This window comes from Sciurus carolinensis, chromosome 13 (assembly GCF_902686445.1).
Source record: "Sciurus carolinensis chromosome 13, mSciCar1.2, whole genome shotgun sequence".
NCBI lineage: Eukaryota > Metazoa > Chordata > Mammalia > Rodentia > Sciuridae > Sciurus > Sciurus carolinensis.
The window spans coordinates 32,519,761-32,540,234 of record NC_062225.1 but is presented as its reverse complement, the minus strand read 5'-3'; the positions used below and the strand labels follow the sequence as shown (position 1 = coordinate 32,540,234).

General features: G+C 39.2%; 1 protein-coding gene across 4 annotated transcripts in view; it reads right to left on the bottom strand.

Moving 5' to 3' along the window:
• The window catches only part of Ctnna2 (catenin alpha 2), a 1,081,443-nt gene that overhangs the window by 99,747 nt on the left and 961,222 nt on the right, over positions 1 to 20,474 (bottom strand). For all 4 annotated transcript variants that reach the window (XM_047523044.1, XM_047523045.1, XM_047523046.1 and 1 more), the window contains exons 10-11: positions 806 to 898; positions 53 to 209 (exon numbers count right to left, since the gene is read on the bottom strand). In XM_047523044.1, the coding sequence (XP_047379000.1) occupies positions 53 to 209; positions 806 to 898 (250 nt within the window). The remainder of the gene's footprint in view (positions 1 to 52; positions 210 to 805; positions 899 to 20,474) is intronic.

Below are 20,474 nucleotides of genomic sequence, written 5' to 3'. Positions count from 1 at the left end.
TTATCTCATCCTGTTCTCTCCTCCAGCTGCCTGGTTAGGGGCCTGCAATTACCTGAGACAGACAGGAAGTCATCCACTGAGGTGATGTCATCCACAGCCTCCGTCAGCACTCGCACCTGCTTCTCCCACTGGTCTTTGAAGACGTCCATGTTATCCTGAGCAACTTTGCTCTGTGGCCGGGCAGCCAGTGTGAGAGCAGCATTGATGACCTATTAATTAGGAATAATTCAGGGACATGATAACCACACTCTTCCAGAGGAGAGCAAGCAGGTGAAAGACCATATTGAAACCCTGTACCCTGCACCTTGTACGGATACGTGGGTTGTCAGTATTCAGAACAATGCAAAACACAAAAGATATAGCAGGTTATCAACTACCATTAGTTTTTGTTTTGCTTCTTTTTAAGTTATAATAATTAGCCTTGTGTTTCAAAAAGTATTTATTGGACAAGTCCTATTTACTTAATGCAGATGTGCAAGAAATATAACTCTTGCTTTCTACCTGTGCAAGCTTATAATTTACTTATTGAGACAAGGTAAATAGATAGGGAGCATTTAAATCACAACCCAAAACAAATAGGACAAAGTCAATAAGAGTAGAAAAGATAATAATTGACCATAATACATGGGTTAGTTAGAAGTTCTTTGTAAGAAAGGCAGAACTTTAAAGAACCCATGATTGGTGGGTAATATTTTCCAGTTAGAAGAAATGGGGCAAGGACAGAAGGGATATGAGGATTTGAGTGCAGGGGGTCCTGAGTACCATATCATTGACTGACTTATGAAATAAAATATTGGAGGCTTACCTGAGGACACAGGCTATCAATCTGGGTGGCTGCCATTCGGACTAATTTCACCCCTTCCTCATTGTTGGAGATGGAACAGGCCAAATTGGCAACCTGTATTGAAGAGGACTCAAGTGAAAATCACATTGGGGCAAACAGAAAGGATACTGTTGTAAACTTTTACCTTCTCTGGGAAAAGGTCACTCTTGGGAGAATGCCATAACCAATATGATAAGGGAACCCTTCTGTGTTAAACCAAATATTACTATTTCATATGCTAATTTAGGCATTTCTGCAAAAAAAAAAAAAAAAAAAAAAAAAAAACCCAGATACTAAATAACAAATTATTGCTTCAAGATTTGCAAGCACAACACAATGATATAGTTTAACTGAGTCTGTTTGAACTGTTTTTTGCTATGGACTACCTGATCTGCCTACACTTTCTTGGGCCCCCTAAGATTCCTCACGAAGTACAGAATCCTATGATCCTGGCCACATCGGTATTTAACTCTGACCAGTGAGAGAAGTGCTACAGGCAATGCTTTGGATTTTGAGACTCATTGTAAGCTGAAAATTAGAGTGCTCTGCCCACAGGATCCCAGACCTGCCTGAAGATGTGAGGCTATCAGCAGTCACTCAAATGCCTTCAGGGAAAGATGAGAGAGATGTGTAGAAATGGCTGGTGTGACTCAGTAGGTAAAGGTGGAATACATGGCAAATTAGAACATGCAAGTCTACTATAAAGACATTAAAAATTTGATTTTTTCCAAAACACTACAAGCCAAAACAACTGAACTAAATTCAAAGTTCTCAGGTCAGGCAGTTCAATGTATGTTATTCCTTCTTATCAAGGAGTGAGAGTTGGTATTTCAAGGTCAGATTGATAGGTCAAGGTGAACAGCAGGCAAAACTGCCATCAGAGCACTCATCAGTACCATCAGGATGGTGTCAAGAGGACAGGAGATTGAGGATTAGAAAAGTCAAAGGAGAGGAGAAGACAGCAAGGACTTCGGGCAGTAGGGCAAATAAAACAAGTGATTAGAAGAGACAGTATCCCCTGGAGTCTCTGAGCCACCTGCCCTGGGCATCCTGTTCACCTCTAGCATCCAGAACAAGGCCGCTGGGAGCTGCCTTACTGCCCCGAGAGATTAAAATGTGCTACACACGTGCATAATTCCTAATTTGAAATAAACATAAATGCTCAGTGCTGAGAAGTGGGGGAGCTCAGAACTGGCAATCGAGGTTCCACCACTAAGCAGCTACGTGATTACTTTGCATTATTTGCTCACCAGCAGCTCGAAGGGTAGACAGTGAGACGAGGAATACTTTCAAAGGTTACTTCAACAAATAACTAGCGTAAGAATCCCTTTCTGAAGCTTTTAAGAAAGATGAAGGATACATTATGTCTATTACTGTGAAAATATGTAATAGGAGAAATCACAGTTTAAGTGAGTCACAAAAATTTTGTTGTTTCTTACAATATGTAGTGTACTTTCATTCTTCAGATAATTTTCACTATTATACTAAGTTTTCAAAATAAATATGAGAAAAGACAAATATGCCTTGTTGTACTCATTCATAGGAAAGGATACTAAATGTCCAGGGGCATGAAACTTTATAAAAATCCAGCAGGGACAATAACACATAGCTCTTAACTTCCATTTTCTTTTGCTATTTCAGATTTTCTCCATTCTGCATATTGACTAACCTTTGTTATATTTGTATTCTATATTTGCTTAATTTTATATTCTGAGTACCTGATTCAGTACATGACAAAGAATAGGTACCCTCTATGTGTTTATTGAATGAGTGAAAGAATAACTTATTGGATAGAACTGGTGATTGGGCATGCACCATGGATACTCGAAAATAAAGTTGAGCTACACCTTAATTTGGCTAGACAAATTTTCAGTTTACCTTCTAGCAAATGTTTACCAATGAATGCTATAGTGTGTCAACAATGGTGTCTACATTCTGTCCTTAGTGAGTTACAGAATGTAATATCACTGTTTATGGTGACAGAAAAAAGATCAGAATAATGTAGACAAATTTTCATAAAGATATATCTTTCTAATGCAAAGTTCCATCTTTTAAGCTTCAATTAAATTCTTCCTACTTCTGCTCTTGAACAACCTTTCATTCCATGAAATGATGATTTTACATGAAGGCTTTGTTTGCCCTTTACCATCATTGTTTGGTGTGAGAGGGACTTGAGATCACACTTTTGAAAGTAGAGGACAATTTAAAAAGAGTGTGGCCTAACAACATGAAAACTGAAAATGTCCCAGAAACTAGATCTTGGGCTAATATTTTCTTGCATCCCTGTAAGAAAAGCAAGAACAAACCAACACTGTCAAGGAAATAATGGCTCTAGAGGCAGCAGTCCAGAACACAGAGCTTTGCAGCCATGCTAGCGCTGGGTCACTCAGTGGAAGTCACCCCAGGGGACCTAGGACTGAGAAGAGCTGGAATCTTGCATATAGGAAATGTCAACCAGAAACATCCACATGATGACAATAAACTTTTCTTTGTGTGTCTTTTGAAATGTCTTCTCATCCTTTGCTTAAACAGAATGTATTGTGGCTCAGGTCTAATGTATGTACCTCATCACCCATCAGAATCTTAGTAGGGAAGACAGAGATGGCAGGACTTGGCAAAAATAAGAAGTTGGCAACTCTGGGTAGTCCTCCAATTATTTATTCTATTTAATTTTCCTGCTCCACAAATCCTACAGTCTGGCAGCCTTCACTCTGCAATGTACTCCTACTGCTTAATTCCACTTAAAATCAGAATTTCATTTACTTTGCATTGTATTCTGAAACATTTTGAAAATATTTTCAATGTGATGCAAAGGATTTCAGTATCTCCGAAGGCAGTCTTGCCTATTTTAAATTGGTCATGGACTCGATCCAAATCCCAACCTTCCTGATTTTTCTTTTGGCTTGCTTTTCTCTCCTTCTCTCTGAAACTACTAGCATCTTGGTGACTCTGAGCATGGGTTTATATATTCTGGTCCCTCAAATTCTGTCAGGAGGTGACCCTACACTTTGGTCTTTGAGGCTGTTCCAATCAATAATGCCAGTCAACATCTCAACATCAGTCCAAGAATCTGCACAGAGTAGGTACAATTATTAATTTAACTCAATTATCTGTTCTTTAATTATAGCTCTAATATTATGATATCAGAAACTCTGGTAAAATAAAATATCCTATTTTTCAAAGCACAGTATTTTCTACTCTATCTATTGCCTATTCAACATGATTAAAGAGGGGGTCGGAGAGATAAGGGAGGGAATGTTGGGCTAGAATTACAGACATTTGAAGCAATCAATAGAAATAATAAAGAAGACGATAGGCCACGGATAGATTACAATCCAAGATGCTGAGTGATGTGATTGAATCTGTTAGAATTTTGGAACTGGCTCATGTCAACCAACATTTATAGGACATGCATACCCAGCTGGCTCTGGCCATTACTTTCTCCATTCTTGAATTATTTGCAACTTGGCTGAGGCAACAAGAGTTATTCGACTTCCTGGAAGGTTAGAAACAATAAAGTCTATCATCAGGTATTAAATTTTGGTCTATTTAAATTGATTTGGGGTTTCCGAAAGTTGACTAGGCCATGAGTGCAGGTGGCCTATTGTATTAACCCCTCCAGCAATCTAACTATGAAAGGACACACTCCTCCATGACTTTTGAGAACATAATGGATTTGGGGAAGTAAAAGTCAAAAAGACTAGGCCAGTCTTCATCTCTGACTTAGTGCCTTAAAAACAAATCATCTTGGCCAAAAGGAGGAAGTTTAGCAGCCATCACTAAATTATGTGCTGCTGATACAAAGAAATTTAAGAGTTTAGAAAAGGAAGACATCAGTGCTCCTGGGTGGGAATCATTTCACATATCAGGTACAGGTAAGATGTCCATCTCATAGTATTTCTTTTCTGATTACCTGATGAACAACTTTCTGGCTGCTCAATGATTATTTTGTTTTGTTTTGTTTTGTTTTTTTCCTCTTCTGGGGGCACAGAGTGTAAGTGAAGCAAATAATAATATTATTAGCAGGAAAAGTCAGAAAATAAATCAGCAAGGAGAGCTGATACTGATTCTTGTAAGAAAAGAGCTTGCCTTTTGAACTGAATTTGCATTGCAATTGGCATCCATTCTCTAGCCCTTTAATAAGTACCTCAGTTGACCAAAAACAGAGTGGCGATATTCCTGGGAGACTGATGGGACAGTGAAATTGACAAGAATAAAAAATGTGAAGCTTTCATAAAATATACACTGTGAACATATAAAATGCAAGATTTCTGTTTTTGTCTTTTATTTTTTTGGTGCTTGGGAATGAACCTAGGGCCTCATGCTAAGTAAACACTCGACCACTGAGCTACAACCCCAGTCCACACAAGATGATTTTTATTCACAAAAGCACCTTGTACAACTCACAGTTCCAGATGAGCTATGCGCTATGTCTGTGTCACTCAGTTTTATGTGGACACTGCCACAGAAATCAATTCCACCTCAAAAATACCACACAGTCTCATTTGAACACTTACAAGAAAAGTTAAAGTGTCTGGAAGATTGAGCTTTAATTAGATATTAAAAACCTCTGGTAATAAAGTATTTAGGCTTGTAGCTGCAAAGTGATACGAGGTATACTGGAAAGATGAGAACATTCTCTCCTTTTCTGGCCCTGAAAATCAAATTTCATTTTATAATATTCGTCATTCTGTTCCATTCCAAACACAGCACATATTCAGTGCATTCAACCCCCAAATACTGTATCATTTCATTAATTTTTACAGCTTCAGGTATCATATTGGTATTTTAAGAAGAACACACTATTGAAATAAAACAGAATAGCAATTCGGAGGTCCATAAAGTACTTGCTCCTTGTGTTAATATTTCATCATCATCATAAATTTGAAGATAAAATGAGCTTATTTACTATTAAAAGGGAATTACTTGAATTTACAGTCACCAGTCACGTGGCCACATAAAATCACAGAGAAAAGGAATGATGGTACAAATTCCATGCCAGCTGCTATTCTCTATAACTGTAAGGGCAACAGAGTGCTATGGTTGCTCTCTGAAGCATTATTCACTTACCTGTGCTGATATAATCTTCACCCAGGAAGGCATTAACATATACCTGCCTACCCTGCCTAGAATTCAAGATTCTTTCAGAATGTGACTTCTGCATTACAGATGGAGTTTGACAGTCAGTAAGATATGGATGATACAACTTCCTGAAATCTTTGGGAGGCAAGACAGAAGCATACCATGTTAAGACACAGAAACTGGCTTTAAGAGGGACAGGTTTACACAGACTTGACTTAAGAGTATACTAAGTGCCACCTTCAAAACTTGCTTTGAGGAGAGTCAGGTCTGGCTGCTATGGAGACATTCCTAGGAGTGTGTCCCCTTTAGTCAAGGTATTAAGGAATTCCTTTTAAAAAGGAGCTGCTTAACACTGGCACGAGTTTATCAGCCTGACTGCTAATAGCTGAAGTTCTGAAGGATGGAGGAGACTTCTACGTCAGGGATAATTTGAGCAAAGAAAGATGGTTCTGTATTATATTGGCAACTGAGTGTACAATGAGGACATGGGGGAAAAGGGGAAAAGAAAAACCCCCTTTTCTCTTGCTTCTGTTTTAAGTGGCCTCTCTGAAGCATATGATCCTCTCAATCACTCTATAAACTTAAATTTCTTAATCACATAATTGCTAAGTCTGTTCTGTTATTCTTGTTAGCTGAGCAAGATGCTTTGCATCTCTGAAACTTAATTTCCTCAATAATAAAGTATAAAATAGTAACAACATCTGCCTTATAAAGTTGTTACAGGGTTGAAATGAGAAATGAGTAGTCATGAACACGCCACCCAGTAAAGATATGATGAGTATTATTTTCATATTATACATTTTATTGAAAGGTCACTATAAAAGTATAACATATAGTTTAATGACTATATCCAATCACTGATTTATTTAGTCATCCAGTGAATACTGAGTATCTATAGGTGGAAGTCACCGAAGATACAAATTAAATAATATTTATGCCTCAGAGGAGCTTATATTTTGGTGGGAAGAGACAACCTGAACAGGTGCAGTCATCTCTTGGTATTGGTTCCAAACAGCTTATATAAAATGGTATAGTATTTGCATATAAACTATGTACTACCATATACTTTAAATCATCTCTAGATTACTTGTAATACCTATTACAATGTAAATGCTATGTAGATAGTTGTTCTATTGTATTGTTTAGGGAATAATGGCAAGAAAAAAGTCTGTATGTATTCAGTTCAGATGCAATTATTTTCCAAGTATTTTCTATCTGCAGTTAATTGAATTTTCAGACTTGGAACCTGTGGATAAAAAGGGCCAACTGTACTGTGTTTTAAAAGCTCATATTAAGATGAGTTCTAAGGAGAGGTGATCATAAAGAGTGAAAAAAGTCATACTTTCCATATGATAATTTGTAGAGTTTAGCCTGAAATTATGAAGTCTGCATAAAATTGCAACTTCATATATATAGTATTTTTGTCTCTGCCTATTTCATCTCTTATTATATCCCAAATATTTTCTATACACTTTCTAAAAAAATTTTTATGTGTGTGTGTGCGTGTGTGTGTATGTCTGTGTGTGTGTGTTGTGTACTGGGGATTGAATCCAGGGGTGCATTACCACTGAGCTACATCTCCAGTTCTTTTTATTTTTTTATTTTGAGACAGATCTTACTATGTTGTCCTGGTTGGTCTCAAATTTATGATCCTCTTGCATCAGCCTCTTCAATAGCTGCGATTACAGACATGCAACATCATGCCCACCTATATATTTCAATATACTTTTAAACATTATTTTTTGGTAAAAATATTCCCTAATGTTGTTGCTTTATTTATTACTTAGTAAGTCAATCCTCTGCTGACATACAGTTAGGGGATTCTGCAGTTTTGCTATTACCAAAATAAAGTAACATACAACTTTAGGCATCCAGTCAAAAGTGAAATTTCACATGAGAAAAACTAACTTGTTTACATAAAAACATAGTGCTTGCTGAAAGCTCCCCAAGAATGAGAAAATTGCCAATTCCCCATAGCTCTCTCCATTCGAATGCTCTTCCTTCTATTCACTCCATCAATCACAAATGGAAATCAGGATTATCTAAGAAGTAGTTCCACATTACCCCAAATAGACTGTGAAGTCTTACAGAGCAGAATCTCTCAATATTCCACCAGATAGCTGAGATCACAGGTGCTTAATTCCAGTGTTTCTGAATTTACTAAATCCCCTCAGTTTCTTTCATGTTGGAGAAACGAGAGAACCACACGATCTGCCACAACTTTATCATACTGAAGAGGTCCCCAAGTTCTATGATCTAGAAATGGCTACAACTCTATGCTCCCTGTACCATCCTTTTGGCAATGTAGAATCAAATTAGCATTCAGTAGCTAATACCAAACAAAACGTATGCAATATCCTGCCACATGGAACTGCAACGCAGTTCCTTTATAGTCCCACCAGGCCTTGCACCCTTGCCTGTAGTTATACACCTGTGTCAACACAAATCTGAATTCCTAGGGCTCCTCTGGGATGCAAAACAGTTCTTTTGCTTGTGTTCTTAGGGATATACACACAGCACTAGCAAATGCTATTTGCATGCCTCTGCCTAAATTAAAGTGATCAGTCTGCCCTAGTGACTTTAATGGAGGTAATCACCAGCTCACATTCATGAACAAATTGATGTGCCTGCTTCATAGCTGAATCACTCAGCATAAATCTATACCCTTCATGTATAAAAACCTCAGTGGCTTAAAATAATGCAATAAAGCATCACCTAATGCCTTCTTGATGCTGCTTCATCAATAATGTGTGGTTATGTGAAAAGGATGGGAGAGGCTTATCATGTGTTATCTAAAATTATGCAATGAATATAATGCCCTTTTAATTACTAATGGGGCTCCTGGGATTTTTTTCTCCAACTTTACATCAAAGAAGTGAAATTTTATTATTCTCCACTATTATTTTGTTTCTCAAGAGTCCTAGGTAAGTAAATACAATCTTCGCTTATTTTCAGTGAATAAAACATGTTGATCTTCATATATGTGGGCTGCATATTAGTAGGATGGGCACTCCAGGATCTGTCTTGAGCAATGGGGAAGAGCTGCAATCAACCATCCGGTGCTTGGCATTTAGAGGGAGCCAAGGAATGTTTGCAGAAAGAAGATCCAGATGAATTAATGAGTGCAGTTCTTCTCTAAAGCCTGGTCTTAAACATTCCAAGACGATGAGTGAGGAGTGGAATCAAGACCATATCTATCAGGCTTAGTGAGTCTAACTATCCTAACTGATATTAGATCCATGACTTCAGCCCGTTTTGCAAAAAAACTCCAACTTAATGAAGGAGATGGTGATGAGACCACATTTATGTCCCAGGCTATCTTCTTGAAGGGGGCAATGCCTCTACAATTAAACTCCTACCAGCCTACAGGGTCCATGTGTCACTGAAGATGTTCAGCTTGCATTAACCAATAGGAATAGCTCTCTCTTCTAAACTCCGTCACACTTATTGACTGTATCACAGATTACTGCCTGCTATATGCTATTGCTTTATGCACTGTTTGTGGCATGTATACATGAATGAATAGATACTTAGAAAATTAGATATATAGATACAGATACACATAGATACCAAAGATCTTTAATTAAACTTCAACCTTTTTGAGGGTATTGGCTGATTTATATTCATCCTTCTGGTCCCCATGACACCCTATATGAGACCTTGCACCCCGCAAGTATAGACATGGCTCTGAGGCAGCCTTGCTGCCCCAGACAATTTTTCCTTTCCTGTCTCCATCTTCCTTTATCTCCCAAATTTCACTCTCCTTATCACTGATAGTTTACCTAGCAAAGGATGCTTAATTGATTAATCAAAGTAACAATTCACAAAGGTCATATTTTCTTCTCCTAGGTAATAGAGCATCTTGACCTAATTAAGATGTCTCTGAGTCCTCAAGAGCTTTGAGGGGGAATGTACATTGCAGAAACTTTTGGCCACACAGATAAGCCTTTAGGGAAGGATGCAAGAACAAGGAACTTTCCTCTTCAATTTTATCTAAAAATTCGGGTTTTTTTCCTTCCTCTGATCATCTATTTTCATAAGTAAAGTTTTATTAAAACATATCCTTGTCCATTACTGGTTTTGCACAGCTCCCTGTTTTTATGTCTTTCCCTAGGTTCAAGTCACCCATTCTCAGATCAGTCATGAGAGAACTCTCCCCGTCTGTCCTATCTCAGATTTATTTCACAGGACAAACAAAACTATCCAAGAGTCACAGAGCCATGTCTGATATTTTACAAAACCCCCCTCCCGTGCATTCACATTCGTCCCAATTCTGTTCTCATTATCTGCCTTCATACTCTGGTTCCTGACACCAGCTTCAAGTTCTCCTTTGCTTAACAATACCTATGAGAGCTTTTTCCTGGCTATCTAACATCATTAGCCCAGCAGGTGTGCTTTCTCCCACTTTCATCATACCTGCTGTGGCTATTACAGCTTCTTCCTGTCTCTGTCCTGCAAGACCCACATGCAATTAGACAGTGCCTCCTGGTTTCATTGATAACCAACACTTTCACAAATCTCTTTCACGCTGGAAAATCCCTTGAGTGCCCTGAATTCCCTTCCTTCTCTGGGTCACAAATATGCCAGTGCATGGATGCCTACAAACATGCCAGTAATGCTGTTCGGCATTGAAAGCTAAAATGTTTCCATGATGCCCAAAGAGAGGGGCAGAGCAGTGCCAGAGGCCAGGCAGCAGGGTTTATTCCATGTAAGCTGGGTACACTCTCAGAAAGGGCCCCAACACATGGAATTCCTTTTCTTCCAAGGTGACCTTCGAATAGCACCTGTGCCTTGCTGGGCAGCAGATGCAGCCATCACAGAGTCATGGGCAGGCCTGGAGCACAGATGCATCCCAGTTTCATCTTCATGCCCTCAGGAGACCACATCTAGGTCTAGCTGGAAGGAGCAGCTGCACTTGCAAAAGTACGCATGAACTCTCAGCCAAGGTTATTCTTGTAAACCAATGCCCGTAGGAGCAGGCCTAGCCCCACAATGCCCTTCAAATGTGACTCAGCCTAGCAACTTTCTACAAGAGAACTATTTTGCTTTCATCCTCAGGAGGTCATTTTTTTCTCTGCTAGCTGAATCAGTCATCTAGGTGAATGACCAGTCAGCCTGACCTTTCAATTTGCTATGTGAAATAAAGCTAAAGATGGCGTTCTGACTAATATTCCCAGTGAGGAGCAAGTAATGAGGAAATTCTATGCATCTTGCTTCTGTTTAGCTCTGTGTTCTCCAGGCAGGCTGTTTATTTATTTAACCCTGAACTTCTGCCTCAAATGTCTCTGTAATTTTGTTGTGGGATCCAGGTTTAGTAAGCATACATATTATGGTGCCACAAATAAGATTTTGTGTGTATACATAAGAGGAAGAAAGAGAAAAAAGGGGGGCTAGAAAGATATTTGAGTGACTTCCTCAATGTAAGTGCTTACTTAAGCAAAAATTGCAAATATTATTTTAACATTCTCTAAATCCTGAGGAAATATTTTTAAAGGACTTAACGATTCATTTCCAACAAAATATATCATGCACACACAATGTACATTCTTGTCCACTGGCATTATTTAGTAATGAAATATGAGTAATGACACATACCTGTAGGCCAAATGTAGCAGTGGCTTGTCTTCGTATGGCCTTTAAGCTAAGTATGGTCTTACACTTATCAAGAATAGTTAAAAGATACAGAAAAATATATGAGACTCCTTTTGGCCTGTAAAGCCAAAATTAGTAACTACTCACAGCAATAAAATTTGCTGACTCCTGAAGGATGATGGTCCTATTATAAATATGAAGGCTACTCTGGTGTCCATGCATTGATCAGAATATGAGTTGCCCCAAGTGCTCCAGTCTCAGTGGTCTTTGCCTCTGATAGAACTATCTGCACTTATATCACTTTCAAGCTGTTCTCTGGAAATGTTCATCAAAGGCAAGAATCTTTTCATTCTTCACTTCTTCATATTTATACATTTATTTACATTCATGCAAACGCTATACCACCATCCATTATTTCACCAGATAAAGCTTATCCAAAAATCTAATCTGTCTTCAGGGGCTTAAAAGCTATGACGTGTGGGCTGGGGTTGTGACTCAGTGGTACAGCACTTGCCTAGCACCTATGAGGCACTGGGATTGATCCTTAGCACCACATGAAAATAAACACATAAAACATAGGTACTGTGTCCATCTACAACTTTAAAAAATTTTTTTAAAAAAGTGATGAAGTGTGAAAATGTTCCAAAGAAGATGTCAGAGATTTTTAAAGGAATTCATACAAATAATCAGTGCAAAAAAATAGGCAGTATCTCTAGAATATGGGCCAAAACACCCAAATGGTCTATTTGAAAAAATAATATTCTGGGATGGATATTTTGGGGGCTGGAGAGAGGTTACCCCTTGTATGTGCTTAGACCCTTTAGGTCCAGAATAATGCATGAAGAGTGAAGAGGTGGGGTAAGAGGTGAGGTATTGTCCACAAATTAGTCCTAAAGGTATTACCTATGAACTTGTTAGAAACCTACAATAATGGGTCTGTCCTACACCCACTGAGTCAGACTTTGTATTTAACAGGTTCCACAGGTAATTACCATGTACATCATAATTTGAAAAGTATCTGCATAATGTAACCAGCATTGCAAGGTGAAACTGGATAGTTCTACGACATGGGAAAGTTAGTTATTTAAGCAATCATGTTCTCTTCTATAAAATTGATGTAATAATGTCCAACTTTCTGCTGAGGATATTTGTAAGGTATCAAGCAAATAATGAGTGTTCCACAAAAGATTTGCTCCAGTTATATAATTCAATAAGCAGTTAAGTACAAGTGCATAGCATGGTGAGGAAAGTCATTTGGCATAGGATGTTTACTTGATGCTTAAAACTCCTGTCTCTATTCTTCTCAGTAAATGCTTTGACACTGGCTATAGGAAGTCAATAACCAATTTATATAAAAATACATAATGTATGACTCATAAGGAGTTCTGAAAATCCTCTAATCCAATGGTTCTTGCCCTAAATGCACATTCTAATCACCTGGGGAATTAAAAATATCAGCACCCAAGTTTTAGCCCTGTACATTCCGCAGTGAACTTTATGTATCCATGGATTATTTGTTTTTATTATTTATTTCCCTTGGATAATTCAAATGCACAGCCAAGACTGAGATCCATGGATTTAATCCAAACACACCCTCCTTCCCTTTTTCTTCCCTTTCTCATGTGCCCCACACCTCCATTTACCAAAAGAAAAAAAAAAAAAAAAAAAAGTCCAAAGACATTAGGAAACATTTCCTCAGTTATGCAGCTAATTTGCTGCAAAATAGAGACCAGAATCCTAGTTTCTCCATTTCTGTCATTGATAAGCTTGGATGCACATTGAAAACTCCTGAGAAGCATTTAAAAATATGGATGTCTGGGAATCAGTCTCAGGTTCTGATGTACTTGTTCTTAAGGATTTTAAAGCTCCCAAGCTAATCCTAACATACAGCCTGGTAGAGAACAGTCTTCCCATTCTAAATTTAATCTAAATTTGCTCTAAATTCAATTAAAGCACTGTCAAGTAAATGGGTGTTCCCCTCATCCTTGGGCTTTAGTTGCACCCGTCAGCTTTACTTACTCTCTTTAATGGAGCCTACCAGGGAGAGGGCTTGGAAATGATTTCTCTCTCCCAGGACTTTCCAAAGTTTGCCCCATCATAAGAATTAGCTGGTGTGCTTAAACTTTCTTTTCACCAGCAGATTCTGATTCTGGGGTGTGCAATGGGCCTGACAAGATATCTCTAGAAGACTCCTTAAGTGATGCTTATAAGGCAAATTTCAGGAAAAAAAAAAAAAAAAAAAAAAAAAAGCATCTAACCCAGGACCAACAACATCAGCACCACTTGGGAAATTCTTAGAAATGCTAATTCTTGGATCACCAGAGAACTTTTGAATCAGAAACTCTGGGAGTGGGGCCCAGACCCATCCCCTAGCTCTGATAAATGCCCAGTGTGAGTGTGTGTGTCCCATAGATGAACCACAGACTCTTCACTGAACAAATAGTTGCCTGTCTTCAGAATAACTAGAATTTTCCCTATACAACACCTGTTTTGCTTTCTTTGAAAATTATCCTCATATCATCACTTCTCACAAGTTTATGAAAGTAAGTACTTTGAGAGTTTTTCCAACACTTTTAATTAGAGAGATCTAATTACTATCATCATGAATATTCTGGGTAAGAGTGAGACCCTGTGATTATACACCAAAAGCACATTTTTCTGAGCACCCAGGGTGGTAAAATTGAGAACGGAATTTGGGGTACAGACAAATAAGACATACTGAGTCTCAGAAGAGGAGCACTTATAAATCATTGGAATTCAGGAACATGATCATACACCATTGAATTGCAAAACAAGCAACTCCTTAGCAACCAGCCCATGTCCTTGCCCACAGAAAGTAGCATGATGGAGGACAAATGCAAGCTCTGGGAAAACTGCCTAACTTCATCTCTACTCCAGTCCCTAGCTATTGTCGCTAACCCCCCCACCCCAGACTAAGGAATTGTCATTATCAAGATAGCCCACATTCTCCCTTGAATATGTCTCTCCTTTCCTAAATGAGTCTTTCTGTGCCTCTAACTGTTGCATCCTTAGATTCATTTCTGCAACGTTTGTCAAGAACCCACTCATCCTGAGTTGAGGTCTTCCTCTCCAGGAACGGCTTGGACCTCCTCCAGTGACAAAATCATCTGGGTCATATCGCTTTCAGCTTCTTCCCCTGAAATGCAGACGTGGCACACACAATGCCCATTTTTTACCACCCCTGCCGAAGTTCAGAAAACGTTTAAAGTATGATAAGGATAAACAGTCCATACAGTTCTTTAGCTCCAGGATCTTAGAGAAGTTTACATTCAAGGGAATCCTTGATACCAGTAAGTGCTAAAGAAACCTTCAAAGTTACTATGTATTGCATTCTTACAACACCTGCACAAATTCAAGAGTTGCAAGGTATAAGGGGTACCAGTAAACCAAGCACTTTTTAAGAAGTTTTATATATACTTGCTCATATCCTCATAAAAAATTCTGAGGTGGGTACAATTATCATAATTATCATTTTTTAGTGGAGGGTATTGAGACACAGTCAGCCAGAAAGGGCAGGTTGGGACTTCTGCAGCCTAACTCCATGGCACATTCTGTACATCCTTATCTGATGCTCATTTATTGCTCACCATATACCTCAAAAATAGGTCTTCGGTCTTTTTTCTCCATTTTACAGATGATGAACCAGAAGCTGAAAGGCTAAGGGAATTTCCCAGACCCTACAACTAGCAAGTGCCAGAGGCAGTATTTGAATCTGGAGTCCGTTTCAAGTCCTAGACATGAGTATTGCATCCCGTGCAATTCTGCCAGTGGGCAAGGTGGGCTTCATGCTTAGAAATGTCAATGAGGCACCGTCCAAGTTGAAGTTACAGTCACTCTCTTAAGGAAGGTATAGGAAAAGCTGGCATGATGATGGTGGTTAATGCCCTCCAGAATAAGACTCCTGAAATAAAATATACTTTCCAAAGGCCAGGCTACAAAAGGAGAAGAAACAAAGGCAGAACTTTGATACTGAGTATGGACAGGAGAAGAATGAAACTGGAGGACGTTATGATTAACGATACAAGCCAGGCACTAAAAGACAAATACTGGCCAAGCGTGGTTGTGCACACCTGCTATCCCAGTGGTTCAGGAGGCTGAGGCAGGAGGATTGCAAGTTCCAGAACAGCTCTAAGCAACTTAGTGATACCCTGTCTCAAAATAAAATATAAAAAGGGCTAGGGAGGTTGCTCAGTGGTTCATCACCCCAGATTCAATTCCCAATTCCAAAAACAAAAACAAAACAGTATGATTTCACTTATATGAGATGCTTAGAGTAGACAAAATCATAGAGACAGACATAAAGTAGCACAGTGGTCATCAGGGGTTGGGGGAGAAGAGAATGGGGAGTTATTGCTTAATGGGTGCAGTTTCAATTTTACAAGAGGAAAAGAATTATGGGGATAGATGATAGTGATGGTTGCATAACCTTATGAATTTATTTAATACTTTTGAACTATATGGAAATAGTTAAGATGAAAAATCTTACGTATTTTACCACAATAAAGAAGTTGGGAAAAAAGTAAGGTAGATATAAAAATCTGTAAGTAACTGAAAACAGGTTAGACATCAGTACATCAAAATGAAAACTTTTGGGCTGCAAATTACACCATTAAAAAAAAGTAAAAAGACAAACTATATAATGGGGGGAAAGAAAATGGGTAGGGAAGATTAGAAAGACATGTCCAATTGACTTCAGTTTGGCACCTGAGGTCAGTTCTGCTGCTGAAGGCTACCCAGGTATGGGGACAGTCAGATTCAGTTACTGAACTTGACTGTGGTGACAACTTATTTCCCCTAACTTCACAGCCATGGGGCAGAGGGTGACCAATACAGTGTAAAGAGGTTTACAAGAATCCAACTCCTTCAGATTCAAAGAAGCATTGACCAATTCAAACATCAAACAAAGCCTTCAGGGACCTGTCTTACCAGACTGTAGCTCATAGGCCAAGATATAACTATGGGCACAAAGAATTCATCCATTCTAGGCAGGGGAGGGCTTCTGAGTGGTTGGCGAGGAACTGGGCAGGAGAGTGACTAGGTGATTCTAAAGTAAAATAGGAAAACAGAAAAACTAGTCTGGTGCACATGATTGTAATTCCAGCAGTTTGGGAGGCTGAGGCAGGAGGATCCCAAGTTCAAGGCCAATCTCAGCAACTTATCAAGCCCTAAGCAATTTATGGAGATCCTGCCTCAAATTAAAAAATAGAAAGGGTTGTGGATGTGGCTTAGTGGTAAACTCATGTGGGTTCAATACCCAGTACCAAAAGAAAAAATAAACTTCTAGTCTGTCTAGTGTCCTGCCCCTTGCCACTCTGGGTAAAGAGAAAGAAAGTAGCTAAAAAAAAAAAATCCAGCTGTGCAGTCCTGGTCCAGCCTAACCCCAGACCCCAGCTCAGCAGAAGCAGAGTTAATAAGAAAATATCATTGGTTTTCTGCTTCATCTATCACTCCCTCAACACGACTGGTCACCATTCTGAGCTCTGGAAGGCAAGTAAAATACAGGAGACATGATCTCTGCCTTTAAGCATGTCAGATTTCATTGGATGAGCCAGGCCACGACCAAGCAAATGCAGACAAATATGAACATACTGCTGTAGAAGTCTGTGTTGGTTGGTATGGGAACACAACACAGGGAGAGGTTTGCTTTTTGTTGTGGTTGTTTTGTTTGGTTGGGGTTTTTTTGTTTTGTTTTATTTTTTGGGTGAGAAGATTGTGGGGTCAGAAGCTACTTAGGAAAAGTTTCAAATAATGTAGGACCTTAAAACAAGGGACAAGATAACAATAAAAGGAGAGGCTGGGGGCATAGAAGATTCTGTGAAGACGGACCAAGAAAATTTGCTGTGTGTACAGATTGTTAAGTAGTTCCACGTGACTGAGTATACAGCAGAGTCATCAGGCTGGAGGTGATAGCACTTTGACTTTCACCTTTAGGTAACAGGAGAGCTGTAAGCAGATGGGCACCTGTTTGAAAGATGATTTGGAGGAGCATGAGATAGCAGTGGTCTACCTATAGAGTTAGATTCTTCTGGAAATGAAAATGCACACCAACTATATGCAAGAAAAGCAAAGAAGGCATAATATCTACCACTATGCGCCATGGTGGATGGTTCATAACATAAAATTTTATGAGGTATCTCTTCTGACCCTTAATTTACAGATTAAGCCCATTGAGACTCAGAAAGCTTAAGTACATCTCCTGTGATGACCTAGATAACCATTTTCAGAGCCAGGACTAACCAGTGGTCTGTCTCTCAAACCCATTCTCCTTCCCTGTCATAATCTATTTCCCCAATTGTTTCTCTGCAGGCCCTCTCCTCCTAAAGACCTGAAATCCCCCAGGATCAGGGACCACTGCTCCTGAGGGCCAAGCGCAAAACATCCTATTCTTTGCCTTTGCTTATATAGTTCACACTCCTACCTCTCTGCTTATCCAAAGGTCAAGTTCAAGCCACACATAATTCAGGAAGCCTTCCCCCAATAGACCCCACATAGGCCAGCATGATGGGCCCTGTGCTCTGACATCTTATAATATCACTGTTCAGAATTTGTCTCAAGGTTGGTTATATTAAAACTACTGTCCTCTGTGAGGAGCTTGCCCTATTGCCAGCTTCTCAATGATAGGAACTGTCCCCTCCTCTCCCAAACTAAACTTAGCATGAGTATGAAGCTGAGAAAAAAACAGAGGCCAATCCCATGTGACAACTGCTGACTGCTCTTCCATAAGCTGCTCACATCTTCACACCTTAGGGTCTGGTCCCTTCCTACAGGAAGTAAAATAGAAAGGGCCCACTGACACCCTGAGACCTCAATGCTGTCATTTAAATCTATTTTCAGCAATTGGGATTGAAATCACCATGTTCCCCTCTCCATCTTGTACCATATAACTTTCTTTTCACAGAGGCCTGCCATTACCACCAAATCACTAACATTTCCCTCCCTCTCTTCTCTTTCCCTGCCTGCCATCACTCACACTGTCTCCCTTCAATTTGCAGCTTTTTATATATCTTTTTTTTTTTTTTAACTGTGTTAAGTCACCTCTTTCTGCTCACTAGGACCAAACTTACATTAGTTCTTATCACATTTATACCTTAGCTTTCCTCATTGCTCACCCATTGGAATTCTACTCTCCCTTTCACCCTTGAGATGTTCAAGGTTACTATCATTTTTTTTTTTTCCACTGAAATACCACTTTCTACAACACAGGTCTGGTAGATGCCCAGCAAGCCCATGTCATACAATCTTATTCACCACTGTGACCATATTTTCATCCAATTACTATCCCACTCTCTGCCTTCCTCCTTATGCTTTTTTTTTTTTTTTTTTTTTTTTTGGTACTGGGGATGGAATCCAGGGGCACTTAACCACTGAGCCACATCCTCAGTCCTTTTAATATTTTTAAATTTTGAGACAGGGTCTGGCTAAGCTGCTAGGCCCTCGTGAAGTTGTTGAGGTTAGCCTTGAACTTGTGATACTCCTGCCTCGACCTCCTGAGCCTCTGGGACTATAGACATGAGCCACCATGCCCAGATCTCCTCATACACTTGATGTAATTTTCTGAGTTGGCTGGATAGCTCAAAATAAGCAGTGCACAATCACTTTAAAAATACCATTTCACCAAAAAAGATGCTCCCTTATTTTCTCCTGCTCAATTTAATTATTGGCTAGTGACACACCCAGTTTCTTGGTTACCCAGAATTCAAAACCAAGATTCTCACCCAGTATTTAGAAAAGTCATGTCTCCATTAACTGTACAGAATCTCCAATGGCTTCCTTCCTAAGTCCTTTTCCATGTCCTAGTTTAAATCTTTATCTGTGTTTGCTCTGATTCTTGGGATAAAACACAACTTCCTTCATTTAGTATCTGATTCCCCCATTGGCCCCATCCTGGACTTCCAGATTTACCCCTCATTTCCTCTCTTCACAGCCCCCTTCCTCTTGCCGCAAAGGACTATAACATTTGTCAAGACCTGTCTTTCAGTCTTGATTCAAAGATCCTCAAGAAGAGTTGAGGCTCACATCTACTACTGAAGAGGTGATGAAGCTGGGCCCCGTTTAAAGTGAATGTCTCTAGATTTAAACTTTGAACATGACCTCCATTCAGAACCAGAGAATTCATGACCAACTTGAAGAAACGCAGCATTCAGCCCTGTTTAGAGGGAAGCTTCCGAAAAGAAAAGCAAACAGATTAAAACTTAGGTAAATGTTAGGTGATCATATGGGGCTGTATATATATATATGTATACATAACAAATATATAGATATTAAAATAACTGTACTCTTTAGTCTCCTCTTCATCTAACTTAAGTACAGGGGCTACTTCTTTCTTTTCTCTTGACTTTTCTGGTTGTTCTAAAGCAATCCAGTCATAACTTAGTTATTTAGTATATTAGTTTCCTACTGCTGCCATAACAAGATTAGGAGCTTAAAACAAACAAAAAAAGTTATCTCACATTTTTGAAAGGTCGGAGTCTGGAATGGGTCTCACTGGGCCAATCAAGATTTGAGCAGGACTGTGTTCTTCTCTGGAGGCTCCAGATGAGACTCCATTGTTGACTTCTCCAGTTTCTGGAGGCTGCTTATGTTCCTTGGCTGATGGCTCTTTCCTGTCCTGTCCAGCAGTGGCTAACTCTGTATGACTCTGGCAGAAACTCTCCTGCCTCTCCTTCTCTTGTAAGAATGTTTGTGATTACATTGGTCTCACCTGGATGAACCCTAGTTAATCATCTTAAACTCAGCAGATTAGCACCCTCAGTTCCACCTGAAACCTCAATTCCCCTTTGCTACATAAAGTGACATATTCACAAGTTCTAGGAATTAAGACCTGGGCATCTTCAGGGGGACAATTAGTCTATAGAAAGTCTTATATAAGGGTTAAAAATTGAATTTTGCTTTAAAGTAAATCTTCCTCTTCTTTCCCTTTTTGGGCCTTTCAGGTCCAACAAGTATAAGGAGGCAC